Source organism: Mastomys coucha, unplaced genomic scaffold, assembly GCF_008632895.1.
Source record: "Mastomys coucha isolate ucsf_1 unplaced genomic scaffold, UCSF_Mcou_1 pScaffold22, whole genome shotgun sequence".
NCBI classification, from domain to species: Eukaryota; Metazoa; Chordata; class Mammalia; order Rodentia; family Muridae; genus Mastomys; species Mastomys coucha.
Window position 1 is genome coordinate 163617271 of NW_022196905.1, and position 19763 is coordinate 163637033.

Below are 19763 nucleotides of genomic sequence, written 5' to 3' on the forward strand. Positions count from 1 at the left end.
TTTTTTTTTTTTTTTAGTTTTTGAGATTGTTATAATTACATTGCTCATTTCTTCCCTTTCTCTCCTCCAAACCCTCCATATGCTCTCCCTCCTCTCCTTCAAATTCATGGCCTCTTCTATTATTATTATAGCTTCCATATACATGTATGCATATGCATATATACTCCTAAATATAAGCTGCTCAGTCTGTATAGTGTTACTTATATGTATGTTTTGGGGGCTGACCATTTGACACCAGACAGTCATCTAGTGAGGTCTTCCCTGAGGAGAACGCTCTCTTTCTGTCCCAGCTCTCCTCAGCTGCCTATGAGATAGAAATTGGTGATTTTATATGCATATTCAGAAAATCAGCTAACATATAATAATGACAGTAAATATAACTTTGATTTACCCAAATGTAATTATATTTTACGCATATGCACTTTTTTTATTTTTTATACTCCATATTTTTTATCCCCCCAATCTACCCTCTGACTGTTCCACATCCCATACCTCCTCCCCACGCCCCTGTCTCCATGTGGATGTCCTTTTTACTGACTATATACTTTTCAATACTTTAGAGCATATATAAGTGATTCGACATCATATGCCTCTAAGAGAGTTTTGAGCAGCAGGTGAGTGAACTGAATTAAAAACATACACCCAGCAGTTTGTGTGGTGGCGCCTTCCCCCCTCTCCTTCAAATCCATGGCCTCTTCTATTATTATTATAGTTTCCATATACATGTATGCATATGCATATATACTCCTAAATATAAGCTGCTCAGTCTGTATAATGTTACTTATCTGTATGTTTTGGGGGCTGACCATTTGACACCGGACAGTCATCTGGTGAGGTCTTCCCTGAGGAGAACGCTCTCTTTCTGTCCCAGCTTTCCTCAGCTGCCTATGAGATAGAAATTGGTGATTTTATATGCATATTCAGAAAATCAGCTAACATATAATAATGACAGTAAATATAACATTGATTTACCTAGACATAATTATATTTTATGCATATGCACTTTTTTAAATTTTTTACACTCCATATTTTTTATTCCTCCCCATCCACCCTCCAACTGTTCCACATCCCATACCTCCTCCCCATGCCTCTGTCTCCACATGGATGTCCTTTTTACTGACTATATACTTTTCAATACTTTAGAACATATATAAATGATTCGACATTATATGGCCCTGAGAGCGTTTCGAGCAACAGGTAAGTGAACTGAATTAAAAACATACACCCAGCCTTCCAGTCTGTCTGGGCTGGTGCCCTGGGCAGACCTTGGGCGCAAGCTCCACAACCAGTCCCACAACACCCAGAGGAAGCTCCACTCCCAGGCGCTCTAACACACCCAGGATCAGAGGTGAGGAGGACCCAACATCTGTCCCAACACTGGGAGTAATTGGGATTACCAGAACCAGGTGCACAGGAACTCTGCCAGCCCAATGGCTCTGGTTGCTTCTGGTCTGTATGGGCCGGCCGGTGGCCTGAGCAGACCTTGAGTGCAAACTCTGCAGCCAGTCCCAAAACAACCAGAGGAAGCCCCACTCCCAGGTGCTCTAACAAGCCCAGGATCACAGGATCCCAGAATCACAGAATCACAGAGACAGCTTGACTCTGAGGAGTTCTGACACAACCAGGGTCACAGGAAGGACAGGCTCCAGTCAGATTTAGCAAGGGCAGGTAGCACTAGAGATAACCAGATGGCAGGAAGCAAGCATAAGAATATAAGCAACACAAATCAAGGTTACTTGGCATCATCAGAACCCAACACTCCCACCATAGCAAGTCTTGAACACACCATCACACTGGAAAAGCAAGATTCAGATATAAAATCACTTCTCATGATATTGATACAGGACTTTAAGAAAGACATAAATAGCATCCTCAAAGAAATACAGGAGAACACAGGTAAACAACTAGAAGCCTTTCAAGAGGAAACACAAAAATTCCTTAAAGAACTACAGGAAAACACAACCAAACAGGCAAAGAAAATGAACAAAATCATCCAGAATCTAAAAACGGAAATAGAAACAATAAAGAAATCAGAAAGAGAGATAATCCTAGAGATAGAAAACCTAAGAAAGAAATCAGGAGTTGTAGATCACCAACAGAATACAAGAGATAGAAGAGAGAATCTCAGGGGTAGAAGACACCATAGAAAACATTGATACAACAGTCAAAGAAAATACAAAAAGCTCCTAACCCAAAACATCCAGGAAATCCAGGATACAATGAGAAGACCAAACCTAAGGATAATAGGTATAGAAGAGAGTGAAGATTCCCAAGGTAATGAGCCAGTAAATATCTTCAACAAAATTATAGAAGAAAACTTCCCTAACCTAAAGAAAGAGATGCCCATGAACATACAAGAAGCCTACAGAACTCCAAATAGACTGGACCAGAAAAGAAATTCCTCCTGTTGCTAATAATCAAAATACTAAATGCACTAATCAAAGACTTTTAAAAGCAGTAGGGAAAAAGGTCAAGTAACATACAAAGGCAGGCCTATCAGAATTACATCAGACTTCTCACCAGAGACTATGAAAGCAAGAAGATCCTGGGAAGATGTCATACAGACCCTACAAGAACACAAATGCCAGCCCAGGCTACTATACCCAATGAAACTCTCAATTACCATAGATGGAGAAAACAAGATATTCCATGACAAAACAAAATTTAGACAGTATCTTTCCACAAATCCAGCTGTACAAAGGATAATAGATGGAAAACATAAACATAAGGAGCAAAACTACACCGTAGAAGAAGCAAGAAAGTAATCTTTCAACAAATCCACACAAACTTAATTCTACCTCTTACAACAAAAACAACAGGAAGTAACAATTACTTTTTCTTAATATCTTAATATGAAAAATTAATATTATCAACATATCTTAATTGATAGAAATCTAAAAATATGGGGAAATAGAAATTTTTTGATTGTCAACCAATGGTCTCTCTAATTTGGTAATTGGAGAAATAGGTCCAATATTATATAATCCATATACACTTTCAGCTTGTTTGTACATGACAGTGTCTTTGCTGTGTATAACATAAGGGTCTTGAGATCTTGCTTCTCCTATCTCAGCCTCTCTATTAGTAGTATTGTTTATTTCATGTTTTTACACTATACTATGGTTTTCACAACAGCTTACATATTTCAGAAGTATTTATATACCCAAAAGAAACGTAGACGATTAAATTGGGAGGTGACTTGTAAGAGAACAACAAAGAGTGAGACTGAATGCTTTGCTTGACATTTGTAATTCTTATCAAAGTTTGAAGAAGAGGACTTTGTAAGTTACTTTCTCTGAGATGAATGTTTTTCTAAATTATCACAGCCAATGAACCAGATTCTTACCTTCACCTAATGTCTGTGCCACCCTCCAAGCAGAACCATTGTTCATTGAAACAGTTAGTGAATGACTTTATGGATAGACCATCTTAATATACACACCATTTCTTAAATGAATGTAGCCTGTTCTCTGTGGGCTGAGAATAAAGTCACTCACTCAAGTCAAATAGCTTTGACCATAGCAGGAAGTCTGTATCCAAAAATCGTGCCTACAATTCATTTCTCGGTACAGCAGAACTATCAACTCTCAGCTTAGCTATGATAGAGGTAAAATCCTTTGGTGATGTGAGGGTCATTGAAGTACAGCCTTATTACAATGAAATCCAATGTCTAAAAATTGTTCTTATTTTGGGCTTGTACCACAGTAAGAGCCAAGATTTTAAGCTCTACTAAATACAAAACAAACCAACAAACAAAAAACACTTTATATATTTATGTTCATTTAAGAAAATACTAGTAGGGATGTATTATTTTGAAGTATACAGTTAATATGTTTGGAGTTATTTAAAATTTATATTGAGAAAAACATATGTATTTTCATTATTGCTGTAGACAAGCATCTACACAGACTGTTAAATTGATTGTTGTTTTATATCAAATAACTTTTATATTACCCATTTTTATTATAATATTTTATAAATTTTAAGGAATATGACAAAAAAGATATTGTAGGTATTGAATGGGGGTCTCTGGGAGGAGTTGGGGTACAAAAGGGAAACAAGAATGTGATGCAATTCTGTTTACTTAAAATGTTTTTAAATGTTAACAAATTCAGATAAATTGAAATCATGTAACTTTTCTCATCATAATACAATAAAAGTTAAAAAAAAGAAATGACCAAAATAAAAAAAATTTAAAGCAAAACAAACAAACAAAACAAAAAACAAAAAACCCATACACCCAGCAGTTTGTGTGGTGGTGCTAGGCAGTGCAGCTCCATAACAGATCCAGCATCCCATGCACCTGTCTCCCACCCATGCACCAAGATGCCCAAGAGGAAGGTTAGGGGTGAAGCATCGAAGGTAGAGCCCAAGCATTGCTCGGAAAGGTTGTCGGCCACGGCCAACACTGCCAAGGTGAACGTGAAGCCCAAAAAGGCCACAGGTAAAGATGAATCATCAGACAAAAAAAAAAAAAAATGCAGACAGGCTAAAGTTGCTGAACAGCAACCCACATGTCTGCCTGCAGAAAATGGAGGTGGAAAACCAGAGTCCAGCCTCCAAAGAAGAGCAACCAGCCATGTCCCAGCAAGCACCCATCATGTCTGTTAGTAGTCCCCGCTTCCCAACCTGTACAACCCAGAGGGATATTTTGTCAACTTTCAACTTTCTCTTTTTTTCTTTTCTTCTTCTTCTTCTTTTTGGTTTTTTTTTTTTTTTTTTTTTTTTTTTTTTTTTTTTGTATTTTCGAGACAGGGTTTCTCTGTGTAGCCCTGGCTATCCTGGAACTTACTCTGTAGACCAGGCTGGCCTCAAACTCAGAAATCGGCCTGCCTCTGCCTCCCAAGTGCTGGGATTATAGGCGTGCGCCACCACTGCCCAGCTTATCAACTATTTTTATAAATGCAAATTTTTAATAGCTCTAGAAACATTTTACAAGGTGAAGGAATACCACCTTGTCCCATTTTTTAAGTAATGTTTTTTTTTTTTTTAAAGAGGGTAAATCATTTGTTGATTGTTTATTTTTTGGTACAACCAGAAAATAGCAGGATACTGAATCAGGAGAGGCTGTGCCTGTCTTGGGGGTCACTATAACATTCCATAGAGTGGGCTAGTTTTATATCCTAGAGTACAAAGCATACTAAATGGCAGTTTGGTTTCTCAGTCCCGCATTCGTGTCGGGAATATTTTCAGTTATATCTGGTCTTGTGTTTCTAGAAGAACCGTTTTCTAAGGAAACCACCCATTAGTCCTTGCCCTGTCAGAACTGTGATGCTGTGGTCATGGCAGTCCATTTTCCTAACAGTTGTGATAATGTGCTCTGAAAGATGGAACTTTTGAGTATGTTCTGCATGTGGCATAAAATTGTGAATTGGCGGAAGTGATGATTATGAGCATTTGGTTGTTATGTGAGGTCTTAAGGAAATTTGCCAAGTTTGAGGTTGGAACATCACTGGACTAAGTTCAAAGAGAAAGAATACGTGGCTCTTCATTGAGTACACGAATACCATATGGGACTCTTCAGAGTTTGGGTGTGTGTGTTAAGAATTCGAATGTCTGTGCACTCTGCTCCTCGACTAATAAAATCTCAGTTGTTGAAAGAGTAAAAAAAAAAAAAATACCACCAATATGTACACTTGCATATATACACACATGTAAATACATGTATGTTTGTACACAGATCTACAAGCTTGTAGCAACATTTTTTCATATGTATGTATATGTACATATTTTTCATATAAATACATTATTTATATAAATCCATATGTTTCATATATAAAAACCATGGAAGAAGTTGAGATTTGACAAAACTACCTCAAGAATATCTTTGATATCATAATGCCTTTTAAACTGTTTCTAACTAGTCACATTGCAAGACTTGCAGTTGACTGAATTTATTTTAAACCAAAGCGAGGAAGAAAGAATCCAGACAATATGTCACCTTTAGTAGTGGCCCAATCCCTTGGGAAGCATTCAGAGTTCTTTAAGAGACCAGACAAGTGTGAGCTAGGACAGGAGAGAATCTGACTGGGAGAAAAGAGGGAGTAGAGGCAGAGACAGACACAGAGACAGACAGACGGACAGACACATACACACAGACAGAGATAGACACATACATACACAGAGAGACAGAGACAAAGACAGACATGTACACACAGGCAAAGGAGACAGACAGTCAGATACACAGGCACAGAGAGAAAGGAGACAGAGACAGGCAGACACACAAAGAGAGAGATAGGGAGACAGAGAGGCAGACAGACAGACTAGAGAGACAGAGATAAGAGAGAGACCTAGTGTTCCAGACCTCCCCTATCCCTCTGCAGAGACTCTATCAGAACAGCAGGTACTTGGCTATAATTCATGCAAGGAAGACAGCATGATTGGTGGAAATAATGGCTGTGACAAAGGCTCTTGATAATCACAAATTGAGAGAAGAAGGTGGTTTCTGTATAATCTGCAGGTGAAATCTGAGACAAGTACAATGAAGAAAGACTATTACACTTTGAGATTAAAGTAACCATTACTTCTCTTGGTTTCTTCTCCATTTTTTACCAATTTGAGGTCTTCAAATAAATCTCAGGTTCAAATTCATGACATGTACATGAATATGTCAATATTAATGTATTACCCATGGAAAGACAGAGCATCTTCGAGCTGTTTCCAAACACTCTTCCTGGGGTGTTTATAAGAAACAGTGTTTTTAATTTAGTTGAACCTGAATGGGAGAGAATAGCTCGCAGATGAATGGCTCTCCCCATTTGTATGTTGTTGTTCTGTGTTTGTAGCAGTCAGAGGCTTAGGGCACTCAGCCTTTTATGTATTGTACATTGGCTGAACATAAGAGAGACTCTAATGGAGCTAGGAAGAAGGAATGGTAGGAGGGATCAGAGAAGCCTTTGGCTGAGAAGAGCAGAGCCAGCAGTCTTTGAGGAATTCATCAGCCTTTAGAACTCTGCCATCGTGTTGAAGTAGGTACCCCAAACACAAACCCACCTCGCCGTTACTCCCCTCCTAGGCCTTTACTCAAACTTATGTAAAAGAAGAGAAAGCCTCAGTGGGGTAACAGTGAGGAGGAAATGCCAGCTCATTAGGTAAGGTAGAAGGAATTTGTACCTAGAAACTACATTTGCAGTTGTAGTTGAAAAAAATAATTATAATAATAATAACCTGAAAACAGGGACCAGACACTTGGCTAAACACCAGACAAGGTATGTCTATTGCAAATATATAAATTTTATTTTGGTGGAAAATGATGAAAGTTTCAAACTAGCTGCTTATGTGTTAGTGAAGGCAATTTGAAGAAGCAGCCTAGGAAGTCACATGATGTTGATCATATGTGTTCTTAAACACTGTTGCATTTCCCTATATGAATTAGTACATGGAGAGATGTAATAAATTAAATGAGAGCCCTCAATATGCCAATGAAGACCCGAACAGACGTGGATGAGTAGATCTAAATTTATGCATGGAGGTAGAGCAGACACACACACAAGCCCACAACCAAGAGCAGCTTTGGTCACTGCACCCTTCCTGTCACCTCTTAACTTGGTTGAAAATCTGGGCAATCACTAGCTAACTAAGCCCTAAGGAAATTTTCTGTATGCTTGTGTATGACACACTGCTGGGTTGGATGAAGGGAAAAGAAGTCAAGGACTGACTGGCAGAAGACAGGGGTCAGGCCATGGACAAACATTCAGCAGAAATGATTAGAGGTAATGGTAAAGGTAATGGGCCTTAGATGTCCCCCCGCAGGGCACTGCCATACAGAAGGCTGGCATCCTAAGCCCTGCCCCCTGCACCACAGATGGAGCTCCTTCCTCAGATCTGTAAATACTTCATTGTTACCTCATATTTTCACCATAAGTGAAACTAATGAAGACTTGACACTGGTAGGAAGAACAAGTGTCTATAAACTGTAGCTAAATTTTAAATAAATTCCATAAAAATCCTGTTACATGTTGGAATTAAGATAATAGTAACCTAAATATAGATAAGTTACTGATTTTACAATCCCACAAGAGTCATTAACCACCATGTAGAGATAGCCTCTTTTCTAATATAAAAAACGCTAAACTTGAATTAGTGGTGTGCATGGATATTTAGAACTCACTCAGTTTATGACTCAGAACTCTAGAATTAATGTAGCTGTCTAATTCCAGAAGCTACTTGTATTTATAGCTAGTACCTGACTAGCCTTTGAATACTTTAGCTCACACATGAATGAATTGTGAAGATCAAGTTACACATTAGTTTCAGACAGCACACACATATACATGTAAACACTCACATAAGGACACATGCTTCCACAAATAAATATGTGCACACATGGTACACAAAGCCTAGAATCCTGAAAAAGAAAGGAAGGTTCAGTTTTGTAAAGTCTACTCTGCACAGTAGTCTTGACAATACAGAGTATGCCTATCACTGTGTCTAAGTGTGTCTGTGGCTAGTGTTTTCTCTCTTTGACAAATTGGGTGAAAGGAGACTAGATCATGGCCAGCATGCTTCTTCAGGTCTACACGAGAGGGGATGGAGGTTCAGGCTTCAAACAATTTGTATGCTATTAGAGAGTCATAGATAATATGAATGTAAAAGGGTCTGTGAATTTATAGTTTTTCATTATTATAATGGTCAACTCTAACGTAATGACCTGATATCATTTATCTAGGTTGGAATCACCAGGGAAATGTGTATGTGTTACAGGCTAATAAAGAAAACACACATACAGCAAACACATTTATCCACAGAAACATAAAAATGGGAGGTTAATATCTTGAGTGGACCAAGAGATGAGAAAACCTTTACAACAAAAGGTAAATAGAAGTAGCATTGCTGGTGGGATTGCAAGCTGGTACAGCCACTCTGGAAACTGGACATAATTCTACCGGAGGACCCAACTATACCACTCCTGGGCATATACCCAGAAGATGCTCCAACATGTAATAAGGGCACATGCTCCACCACGTTCATAGCAGCCTTATTTATAATAGCCAGAAACTGGAAACAACCCAGATGTCCCTCAACAGAGGAATGGATACAGAAATTGTAGCACATCTACACAATGGAGTACTACTCAGCTATTAAAAACAATGAATTTATGAAATTCTTGGGGAAATGGATGGATCTGGAGAATATCATCCTGAGTGAGGTAACCCAATCACAAAAGAACACACATGGTATGCACTCTCTGATAAGTGGATATTAGCCCAGAAGTTCACAATACTCAAAGTACAATCCACAAACCACAAGAAACTCAAGAAGAAGGAAGACCAAAATGTGGACACTTCATTCCTCCTTAAAAGGGGGAACAAAATACCCATGGAAGGAGTTGCAGGGACTAACTGTGGAGCAGAGACTGAGGGAAGGGCACTGCAGCCGGATATAGCTGTCTCCTGAGAGGCTCTGACAGTACCCGACTAATATAGAAGTAGAGGCTCACAGCCATCCATTGAACTGAGTACAGGGTCCCCAGTGAAGGAGTTACAGAAAGGACTGAAGGAGCTGAAGGGCTTGCAACCCCTTAGGACGAACAACAATATGAACTAACTAGTACCCTCAGAGCTCCCAGGGACTAAACCACCAACCAAGGAGTACACATGGTGGGACTGATGGCTCTGGCAGCATGTGTATAGCAGAGGATGGCCAAGTCGGTCATCAACAGGAGGAGAGGCCCTTGGCCCTGTGAAGGTTCTGTGCCTCAGTGTAGGGGAATACCAGGGCCAGTAAGCAGGAGAGGGTAGGGTGCTGAGCAGGGGGAGGCAGGAGGGAACAGGGGTTTGTTCTTGTTGGTTTCTTTCTTTCTTTCTTTCTTTTTTTTTTTTTTGAGGGGAAACTGGGAAAAGAAATCATATAACATGTAATAAAGAAAATATCTAATAAAAAAAGAAAAATATCATAAAAGATAAATAAAAGAAGTAGCATTGTAACTCTCAGTATGGGAAAAAAAAAAAGGAACTATTGAAAGCTTGTGTGTGCCTCGCCCCCCCTCCCCCTGACGTCTGCCACCATTTAGAAATAGTGCTCCAGACTTCAGACCATCATTGTATTGAATGGAGACACTGCCTGAGGTCTCAACTAACTCATCATGTCTCATGGTCAGGTAATTCTGCAAAGGTGAGTGAAAAGAAGGGGTAATGGAGGGAAGATCCTTTAAGTGAGACTGAAGATCTGAGTGCACAGCAGAGGCTAACAGTCAAGATGAAACGGTGTGTCAGTCTTGAGTTACCTTTATAGGTCTATTCATTGTAATCAAGTAAAGCCGCATGTATATGGGAAACGTCCTATCACATTCCAAATAACACAACTCTAAGACGATTACATCTTGCCTTATGTCTGTCTGTTCATATCCTTTAGCACAACCCTATATGAACTGAATTCCTCGAGTGAAGGGTCGAAAGAAATGTAAGTTCCACATTAACTCGTAGATAGATATGTCTGTGTATGTATATGTGTGAGTATGTATGTGTACATATGTGCTTGCATACGCCTGTACACATAGGTTTATATCTGTGTTTCTCATTGCCAAGAGCATCCATACTATCACAAGTTCCCTTTAAAACCGTTTCTAATGTCTTCTCATGAATATTCTTTGTCTTTTGAATCGTGTAGAAAAAGAGAACAAACTGTAGAGAACGGTCTCCTTGCTTCTGTTGTCACCTGAAATTCCTATGTAAAATGTTGTGCTCACAAATGAATCCTCTCTCCAGCCAGGAGGAGGCAGTGATGGGCTGGGAGCAGAGATGACCACAGCATAGTAGAAGTGGGCTAGGAGACCCTGGAGCTTTCCCTCACTCGTGTCCAGAGCTCTACCAAGGTGGTTCTGATGCTCCAAACAGGAAATTTCCTTGGATGGAAGCTTTGCCTCAGAATTTGTTCAGCACGTGCAAGGCCTTGTATCTCATCCCTAGCATTGCTAAAAATAACTAGACATACAGGAACACATATTTACATGGACATCTGAACTCAGATTTACACAGGGGAAGGCGAACACAGGACTGGTGAGGATGACTGCAAGTACATACATGATGCTATGCTTTTAATAGGACTAAAGAATTTGTTATAAAAATTGTGTGGTGTGTATGTATGTGTAATATATATAATTTCCAGAGAAAATGGCATATTTAACTTCAAACAACAGGCTTAGGTAACTTTTGTAGAGACCAATTCACTTATAAATTGAAGATTTTAACTCATTTTTGCAACAGAAGTCTAGGAAGTCATGTGGTGCCCTTTAACCCATTACTAGTAGTCCATCTGAACTGAAAAGGTTATCACTAGGTAATCTCACCACCAATACAATTTAGGCTACAAGGATATTAATAATACACATTTATATGTGCATATGTATTTACCTGCACATAAAAATTTGCACGTGCGCATGCACACACACATACACACACACACACACATATACACACACACCACCCTCTGAGAGATTAACATTTGAGATAGTTTCTTTCAGGAACATTCATGGGATAACAAGGCTCCAATACTCTAATGTATTCCCATGTAAACTTTTTACAGTCAATTTGCCTTTTGAATAAAGGCCACAAAAGAAGGAAGAAATTATCTACATTTTCATAAATACCATCAATATAAGCTGCTCAGTATGTAAACTCTTAGCTGTATGCATGTTCTCAGAGCTGACCACTTGGTATTGGATAACTGGTTGGTGTGCTCTTCCTGCTTTCGGCAGTCCTTCCTTGCTGGCTGCTCTTTGTCTAGGGTTAAGGCCTCACGGGCTTTCCCCCTTCCGTGTTAGCATGTCTGTTGGTTTGTCTTTGTTCTGGTCTTGCTTAGGCAGACATGATGATAGAGCTTCCTGGGTATTGCTTTTGACATTTCTATGAGACTTTATGCTTCTTCTGATCTTTTAGAACTATGCATTATGAATTGAATTTGGTATCCTGGGTAGGCTCACCAATTATTATGAAATATGTTATATAATATATATCGTGTGGTGTTTTCTGTCTTCTGAAGTTTGTCTTGAAGTTTGTTCATTGACCAAGGGAGAACAGAACTCCATTTAAAACCAAAAGACAGTACTTGGCAGGCAGCAGAGGAACCTTCAGCAGAGAGGAATCAATTCAATAGATCCTATATTAGAGCCTCATTCTCCAGGACTACATCATGTACCTCTGAATGCATGCCCCCATCTTTACTTTGATTGAAGACCCTGGCCTGTGCCATTCCCTTCCTTGGGTGAAAGCAGAGAAGACATATAGGATGCTGCTGAGAGGGCACGGCTGCCAGAGGGACTCGAGAAGGACAGACTGATACCATAAAGAACGATTCATATTTAGAAGTTGCAGCTGAATTTGAAATTCATTCATCAAGTGCTTTCACAGTATGGATAAGTTAATAGAGAATTGAATGTAGAAGATTTTACAGAGTTAAAATATCCATAAAAGGGGCTGAGGAGGTGGCTCAGTGGTTAGAGTACTCGCTGTTCTTTCAGGGGGCCCGAGTTGAGATCCTGGCACTTAAGTTGGGCAGCTCTCACCCACCTGCAACTCCAACTCGAGCAGATTCCACCCCCTCCTGTGACCTCTGCAGGCACTGCACACATACAGATAAACAATAAGAAACCTTTACAAAAGATATTCATTGCACACACAAAACCCTATATTTATGCCTTTTATTGAAAATGGATTTTTTCTTATAATATATCCTGATTATGGTGCCCCCCCAACACACATCTACTCCTATCCTACTGTCTACTCCTCCCAGTTCTCCCCAAGTCCCCTCCAGTTTAGATCCAAACCCCTTCTATCTCTCATTATTTAAAAAAAAAAATGCTTCTAAGGGAAACAATAAAATTAACACATCAGAATAAGACAAAACCAACAGAAGAGCGCCAAAGAAAAGGCACAAGAAACAGAGTAGATACAGAGTCTCCCTCATTAGCACACTTAAAATTTTCAAAAAAAGACTAAACTTGAAGCCATTATATACACATAAAGGGCCTGTCAGGTTAAAAAAAAAAAAAAAAAAAAAGCTGTGGTATGATGAGACAAGGAACCTCCAAAGAGGCGGTTGAGCTCCTTTTCTGTTGGCTCTACTGCTGGACATCCCACCTACATTTTAAGAGTCATTTGCTTTCCCAGTGAGACTTCTTTGAAGAAAACTAAATTTTCATTAGAAAGTGGCTATCAAGTGGAGATAGCTCCTGGGTTAGTAATAGGGCACATGTCCACTTCTCCCTTCAGCTCTGGGTCCCCAACTGGTACCGCCTAGTCCAGGCCCTGTGCATGCTGCCCCAGTCCCCATGAGTTCACGTGAGTCAATCCTGTTGATTTAGAAAGCCTTGATTGCTTGGTGCCCTCCATCCCCTCTGGCTCCTGTAATCTTTCATCTCCTCTTCTGCAATTTCCATAGCTCTAAGAGGATGGGTCTAATGGAAACATCCCTTTTAAAGCTGAATGTTGCAAGGTCTCTTACTCTTTCTATATATATCTGTCTGTGGGTGTCTCTGTATTTGTCCCAACCTGCTGCAGGAAAAACCTTCTCTGATGATGGCCAAGCAAGGCACTGATCTATGACTACAGCAGAATGTCATTGGGAGTCATTGTATTCCTACATTCCTTTATAGAACAGTTATATTTGGTTTTGCCCTTGGTCCCTGAGCTATTTTGTACTTGGTCACCCAAGCAGTCGGGTATGGTCCCATCTCATGAGTGAGCCTAAGTCATATCTGATAGATGCTGGCTACTCCTACAAGCTTCGTGGCACCATTGCCCAGGCATATCTAACAGGCAGGACACCATTGTCAGTCAGAATGTTTGCATATGGGTGGGTGTCTACACTTCTCCTTTGGTGGAGTACAGAGTACCTCCCTGCACTAAAGTTGCTGGCCCTGTGGTAGAAGGCCCTGTGTAGGCACCAACTTGACTTCTCTGGGTTCAATGAGTTGTGTAGGTATTCTCTTCAGCAATAGGGTCTTGCTGTCAGTTTGTGGTTTGTAGGAAGAATATATAAAAGTTTTCAAATAACAGACTTCCATGTGGGTAAATGTTATAGTTTATAGAATAATTTAAGTGAATTTCAGCCAGAAAGTTGAATCTTGGAAACTGCATGGCATCTGACTGTATGTATTTTCTTCTCTTTTTTTTAACATCTAGCATTATCCAGAAAGAATCTGCTTTTCTACGTGATAAAGAAGCTACCAGTGAACTGTGAGATGTACTAAAATATTAACAAAATGCATCAGTAGTTAATAATGAAAATTGTATGGGTTGAAATATGTGCTGTGTGAAGTTTCTCAGAGATACACACAGCAGATGTAACCTTATACATATACATGGAATCAGAGATACATACAGCAGATATGACCTTATACTTATACACAGAAGCAGAGATATATAGAGCAGATGTAACCTTATACATATACACAGGAGCAGAGATATACACAACAGATGTAACCTCATACATAAACACGAAAGCAGAGATACATACAGCAGATGCAACCTTATACTTATACATAGAAGCAGATACATACAGCAGATGCAACCTTATACACAGAAACAGAGAGAGAGAGACTAAGATTTGGAGACTCATATGTGGTCCTAGCATATAAATGAGCCCTTCTATCATTTTGGACCAATTTGGATAAAAGGGGTACATCTCATAGAACCATACTTTCCTACTAGGAAAGTATGTTTAACATCAGCAAAAACGATTAGGAGAATTTCCAGTTTTAAATGTTATTTACACCGAGTAAACAAAGAGGAGACTCTTATTTGGAGCGATGAAATACCAGGGAACACTCAGTGGGAAAGAATGTAAATAAAGAACCCTTGCTGTGTCCGCCACTCTCCATACCTCAGCTACTAGATGAAGTGGGTACCCCAAAACCAAAGGACCTTGACTCCTGTCTAAGAGACCCTTTATGGTGTGGTAAAAACCAATGGTGAGGATAAGAAGGTGAAGGAGGGGTGCTTAGCAAGCAAGACATTAGATGTGATAAGCTGGAATAGCTGCTGTGCACTAAATTAGATTAAAAAAAAATCCACCTTAACTTTTACGCATTGGTTCAGTAGCAAGGGTCTTTCTTACTTTTTTTTTTAATCTATCTATCTATCTATCTATCTATCTATCTATCTATCTATTTATTAGCTGTTTGATTTTTGAGTCAATGTCTTGCTATACAGCCCAGGCTGAATTTGATATTGTAATCCTCTTGCTTCAGCTTCTCAAAAGCTGGAGTTACAGTGGTCTGTTACAACATCCAGCAGCTTACCTCTTTTAACAAGACTAAAATATTTATTAAGCTAGGAAACATCATCTGTAGGGAATGTGACTATTAGACTGCAAGCATGTGATGTACGTGTGAAGTCTTATTTTATTGCTAGGGCCTCTGCACATGCTAGTCACTTGTGTTACCCTTGAACTACAGCTCTAGCCCTATAGGTAAGGAATCTTAAGGTTCAAATAGTACAGCTTGAATGACAGTCATAATCATTAGATTATAATTAACTTGAACTCACTTGAATCACACAGTGTCTTATCTTTTTCTAATCCTTCAGCCAAGTTCCAAGTATACTGCAAACACAGTCATCGGTGTCCGCCAACACTCTGTAAGATATAAGTAAATTAATACTTCTTTCTCTGTCCTTCGCCCTTCTGTGTACACCAGTGGGGTAGATTCTTTCCTGCATAGCACACAGAGTTTGAGGTCGGGGCATTTACTATCAGGATCGTGCAAGGAAACACAGCTCTTCTTATATGCTGGTGTTCTGCTATGCTGTGAACCTCTGCATGAAACATTCTTTATTCCTTAAATTATGATACAAAAAAAAAAAAAAAAAAAAAAAAAAAAAAAAAAGACTAATAGACCAAAGAGGGAACCCTCTTATTCATGGTATTCACTCTTAGTTTTAGTGGCTAAAACCCACCAAAAAATATTAAAATGTCTGTGTATGACAAAATAGTAGAATAGGACAGGAGTAGAGAAATACCCATTTTGAAGAAAAATGGGAGGAGGGTAACAGTGGGAAGAGGACAGAAATGCTCTCAAACAGTAAAAAGAGAAGCTAATACGCCATCGCTGTACCATTCACTCTCCCACACGAGGCTAGTACCACAATCTGCAGCTACAGTCACCTTGGAAGGACCTTCTGCTTTAGGCTTGCAATTGCTGCCATACCTGAGGGACAAAGAGAGACAACCACAATGTGGGTAAAAATCCAACAATGGTAGATGCACTTGAAAATAGCAAAAGAGGGGGCTGGAGAGATGGCTCAGTGGCTAAGAGTACTTGGCTGCTCTTCCAGAGGGCCTGAGTTCAATTCCCAGCAACCACATGGTGGCTCACAAACATCTATAATGGGATCTGATGCCTTCTCGTATGCATGAAGACAGAGCACGCAGAAACATAAAATACACAAATAAATAAATCTCTTTCATTAAAAAAAAGAAGAAGAAGAAAGGAAATAACAAAAGAAGGTTTCCAAAGGCAGATGGGTACCCAAGAGCTAGAGTAAGGTCTGGATCCGTAGAGCCTCCCTAAAGTGCCAGTGGTAGCCTCTGGAAACTTTAAAAGGTGAATAAGTACGGAAGCACAAAAGGTCCTGAAGGGCTACGGTAATGCTAGGCAGAAAGAGCAAAGCTAGAGTCGTTCTACAGCACCTGGTGCAAAGCCATATGGCAAAGCCATGGCACGTGCCCACAGTAAAGCAGTGTGGTGTCAGCATAGAACAGCACATAGACAACTAGTACACACACGCGCGTGCACACACACACAACACACAGACACATAAATAAATCTAACTTCAAGAAGTGTTAAAGCTTCTGCGGTGTGATAGAAATAATAGAGTGGAGAGAGAATGTGCAGAATGGTAGGAAATGTTTCTCAACCATTCACTTGACAGACATCAATACTGAGAATATAGTAAAGACTCGAGAAATATCAAAATCCAACCAGTTTAAAAATGACAAAGGAGCTGAAGAGATATCCCACTCCTCGGCATAGGCTTGGAGGAAATACAGTGTGCACATAATAAAGGTGTTCACATATCCATGTGCATTACCTCACAGTTTTCAGCTGTTAGGTGATACGTTTAGCCTAGGTGTCTACCAAGAGATGAGTGAATCCAGAAAACGGGATGTATGGATAAAGTGGAATATTGCTAAGCTCCAAAGAATAAAATTCTTACATTTCCAGTAAAATGAACAGAACTGGCTAACACTGTAAAGCTGAAGTGAGGTACAGACTGAAAGACAAGTCTTTCCTAACTTCTTTTATCTCTGGGGGAAAGCGGAAGAGTTGATTTGAAAGCAGCATAGTGGTTACAAGGGACTGAGGTGACAGTGTGGTGAACAGAGGCTAGATGCATATGCTGAGCACATTCTGTAACTGTGTGGAGATACCACAGCAATGCATGTTAGTAAAAATGGCTATGAAACTCAAATCCTGAAGTAAATTCAACTGCAAAATACTATTTTTTGGAGTTTCTTTCAATATGAAAGAATAGTACTTAAAACCCTGTCATATTTTAGTATGTTAAATTTTAACCCTTTCTATTCAATTGTTAACAAGTCTATGAATAAGTCAAACAGTCAATATAGCTAACTGAAATAAAAAGCGTATGGTATCTGACTGTGTGTTTAACCCTCAGCTCCTCATTTGATTCACCATCAGAAGAAGTCCAGGAAGAGCAAATCAACAAATGGTGAGATTGAAAAAAATATCTTTATGTGTACATAAACAGACGCACACGCATACTCGAGAGAGATGCATTCCGGTGTATTTAGATGCATAGAAAAGAAAGTTACTGAGATTTGGGGAGTTCCTTAGAAGTATAAATAACAATGTAGGTTGTTATTATTAAAAGTCTTCTTGACGAAGCATCCGTGCTTTCCATGTTAGTTGAAAGTAAGAGAAAATGCTTAGAAGAGGGTGTTTTAGTCCTAATCTGTGACCACCTGTGTGACACTGTTAGACTCAGCAGGAGACTCTGCTCCATGTTGGCCCCTGCACTTCTTGTAGGCTTCTGAAAGAGTTGGGGGAAGGAGTGAGGGGTTTCCACAGTAGGGATAGGGATTCCACAAGAAGACCAACAGAATCAATTAACCTGGATCCTCAGAGGGGCTCCCAGAGACTAAACCACCAAGCAAAGAGCGAGCATTGGCTAGACTGAGCCCCTCTCCATGTGTAGGTGATGTGTAGCTTCATTTTCATGTATCTCCTCCAACTGGAGTGGGGACTGCCCCTAACTCTGTTGCCTGCCTGCGAATCCTGTTTCCCCTAACTGGGCTGGTTTGTCTGGTCGCAGTGGGAAAGGGTGTGCTTAGTCCTGCAGTGACTTGATGTGCTAAGGTGGCTTAGGATCCAGGGGGGCCTCCCCGTTCTCAGAGGAGAAGAGGAAGGGGTAAAAGGAGGGACTGTGTGGAGGGGACTGGGAGGAGAGAGGAGGGAGGGCTGTAATCAGTATGTAAAGTGAATTAGATAGATAGATAGATAGATAGATAGATAGATAGATAGATAGATAGGTAGGTAGGTAGGTAGGTAGGTAGGTAGGTAGGTAGATAGATAGATAGATAGATAGATAGATAGATAGATAGATAGATAGATAGATAGATAGATGGAATAATCTAGGTGGGGAAGTATGAGCAAGACAGGAAAAAGCCCTATTTGGAGCAAGAAAGAAGGTGACAGTAAGTAGGGAGAGAATAGAACCCTAGCCAGAAAAGAATTAAGTTAATAGACCTTAAACCCATCCCTCCCCTCTGGAGCTGCCCCTCCCCCTCTCCCTCCAGACCACCCCCTCTTTCCTCTGCACAATACTAGTGTCTCAAACCCAATCACACAGTGGAGTTCTCTCAGACTTCTACTTAGTTTAATGCTGTCTAAGGGCAAGACACACTTCTGTGGTCTATGAAAAGCACAGGTATAAGGACTTGCACATCATGAAATTAGAAAGGGCAACATTCATTTCCAGGATGAATTTTGTATTAAGTGTAACTTCCACAATGACAACACAGATTGATTTATATGTAGCAATAAAATTTTTCTTTATAAAACCACAAGTCATCTTTATAGTATACAAGTTTTAATTTTAGGTAATATTAAATACCAGTATCCAGAAAACTAATAGGCATAAAAATTTTAAGTTTTTAACAATCTTATAAACTGTTGGGTAATTGTACACATTTCAACCCAAAATAAGTCTTTGAATTCACTGAGCTCTTAGATGACTATTTTTAGTCTTTAGTACTAACTTGAATACTGTGGTATCAGTAGTCTAACTACTTTGTTAGAAGATTGATATATTTCATGTTGCAGTAATGGTGTCATCAAAGACTGCATATATGTGTATGTGTATGTATATGTGTATAGAGTATATATACATATACATGGACAGAGGCAAAGTGAGACACAGACCAAGAGAGAAAAGAGAAACTTGTCAAGTGAAGTCTTGGAATTGTCCCTGGGGAAAGAGTTTTCTGAAAAATGATTCTATTGTTGTTCGTCCTAAGGGGCTGCAAACCCCTCAGCTCCATTGATCCTTTCTCTAACTCCTTCACTGAGGACCCTGTGCTCAGTTCAATAGATGGCTGTGAGCCTCTACATCTGTATTAGTCAGGTACTGTCAGAGCCTCTCAGGAGATAACTAACTATATTTAGGCTGGCTTGCCCTTCCTTCAGTCTCTGCTCCATAGTTGATCTCTGCAACTCCTTCCGTAGGTATTTGGTTCCCCCTTTTAAGAAGGGATGCACTGTCCACCTTTTGGTCTTCCTTCTTCTTGAGTTCCTTGTGGTTTGT

General features: G+C 39.7%; 1 protein-coding gene across 4 annotated transcripts in view; it reads left to right on the forward strand.

Annotated features, from left to right (window-relative positions):
* Positions 1–19763, forward strand: part of LOC116069005 (phosphatidylinositol 3,4,5-trisphosphate 3-phosphatase TPTE2-like) — a 116887-nt gene that overhangs the window by 33952 nt on the left and 63172 nt on the right. For all 4 annotated transcript variants that reach the window (XM_031339245.1, XM_031339244.1, XM_031339243.1 and 1 more), the window contains 6 exons: positions 561–614; positions 1144–1197; positions 10354–10401; positions 14121–14174; positions 15525–15575; positions 17616–17669. In XM_031339245.1, the coding sequence (XP_031195105.1) occupies positions 561–614; positions 1144–1197; positions 10354–10401; positions 14121–14174; positions 15525–15575; positions 17616–17669 (315 nt within the window). The remainder of the gene's footprint in view (positions 1–560; positions 615–1143; positions 1198–10353; positions 10402–14120; positions 14175–15524; positions 15576–17615; positions 17670–19763) is intronic.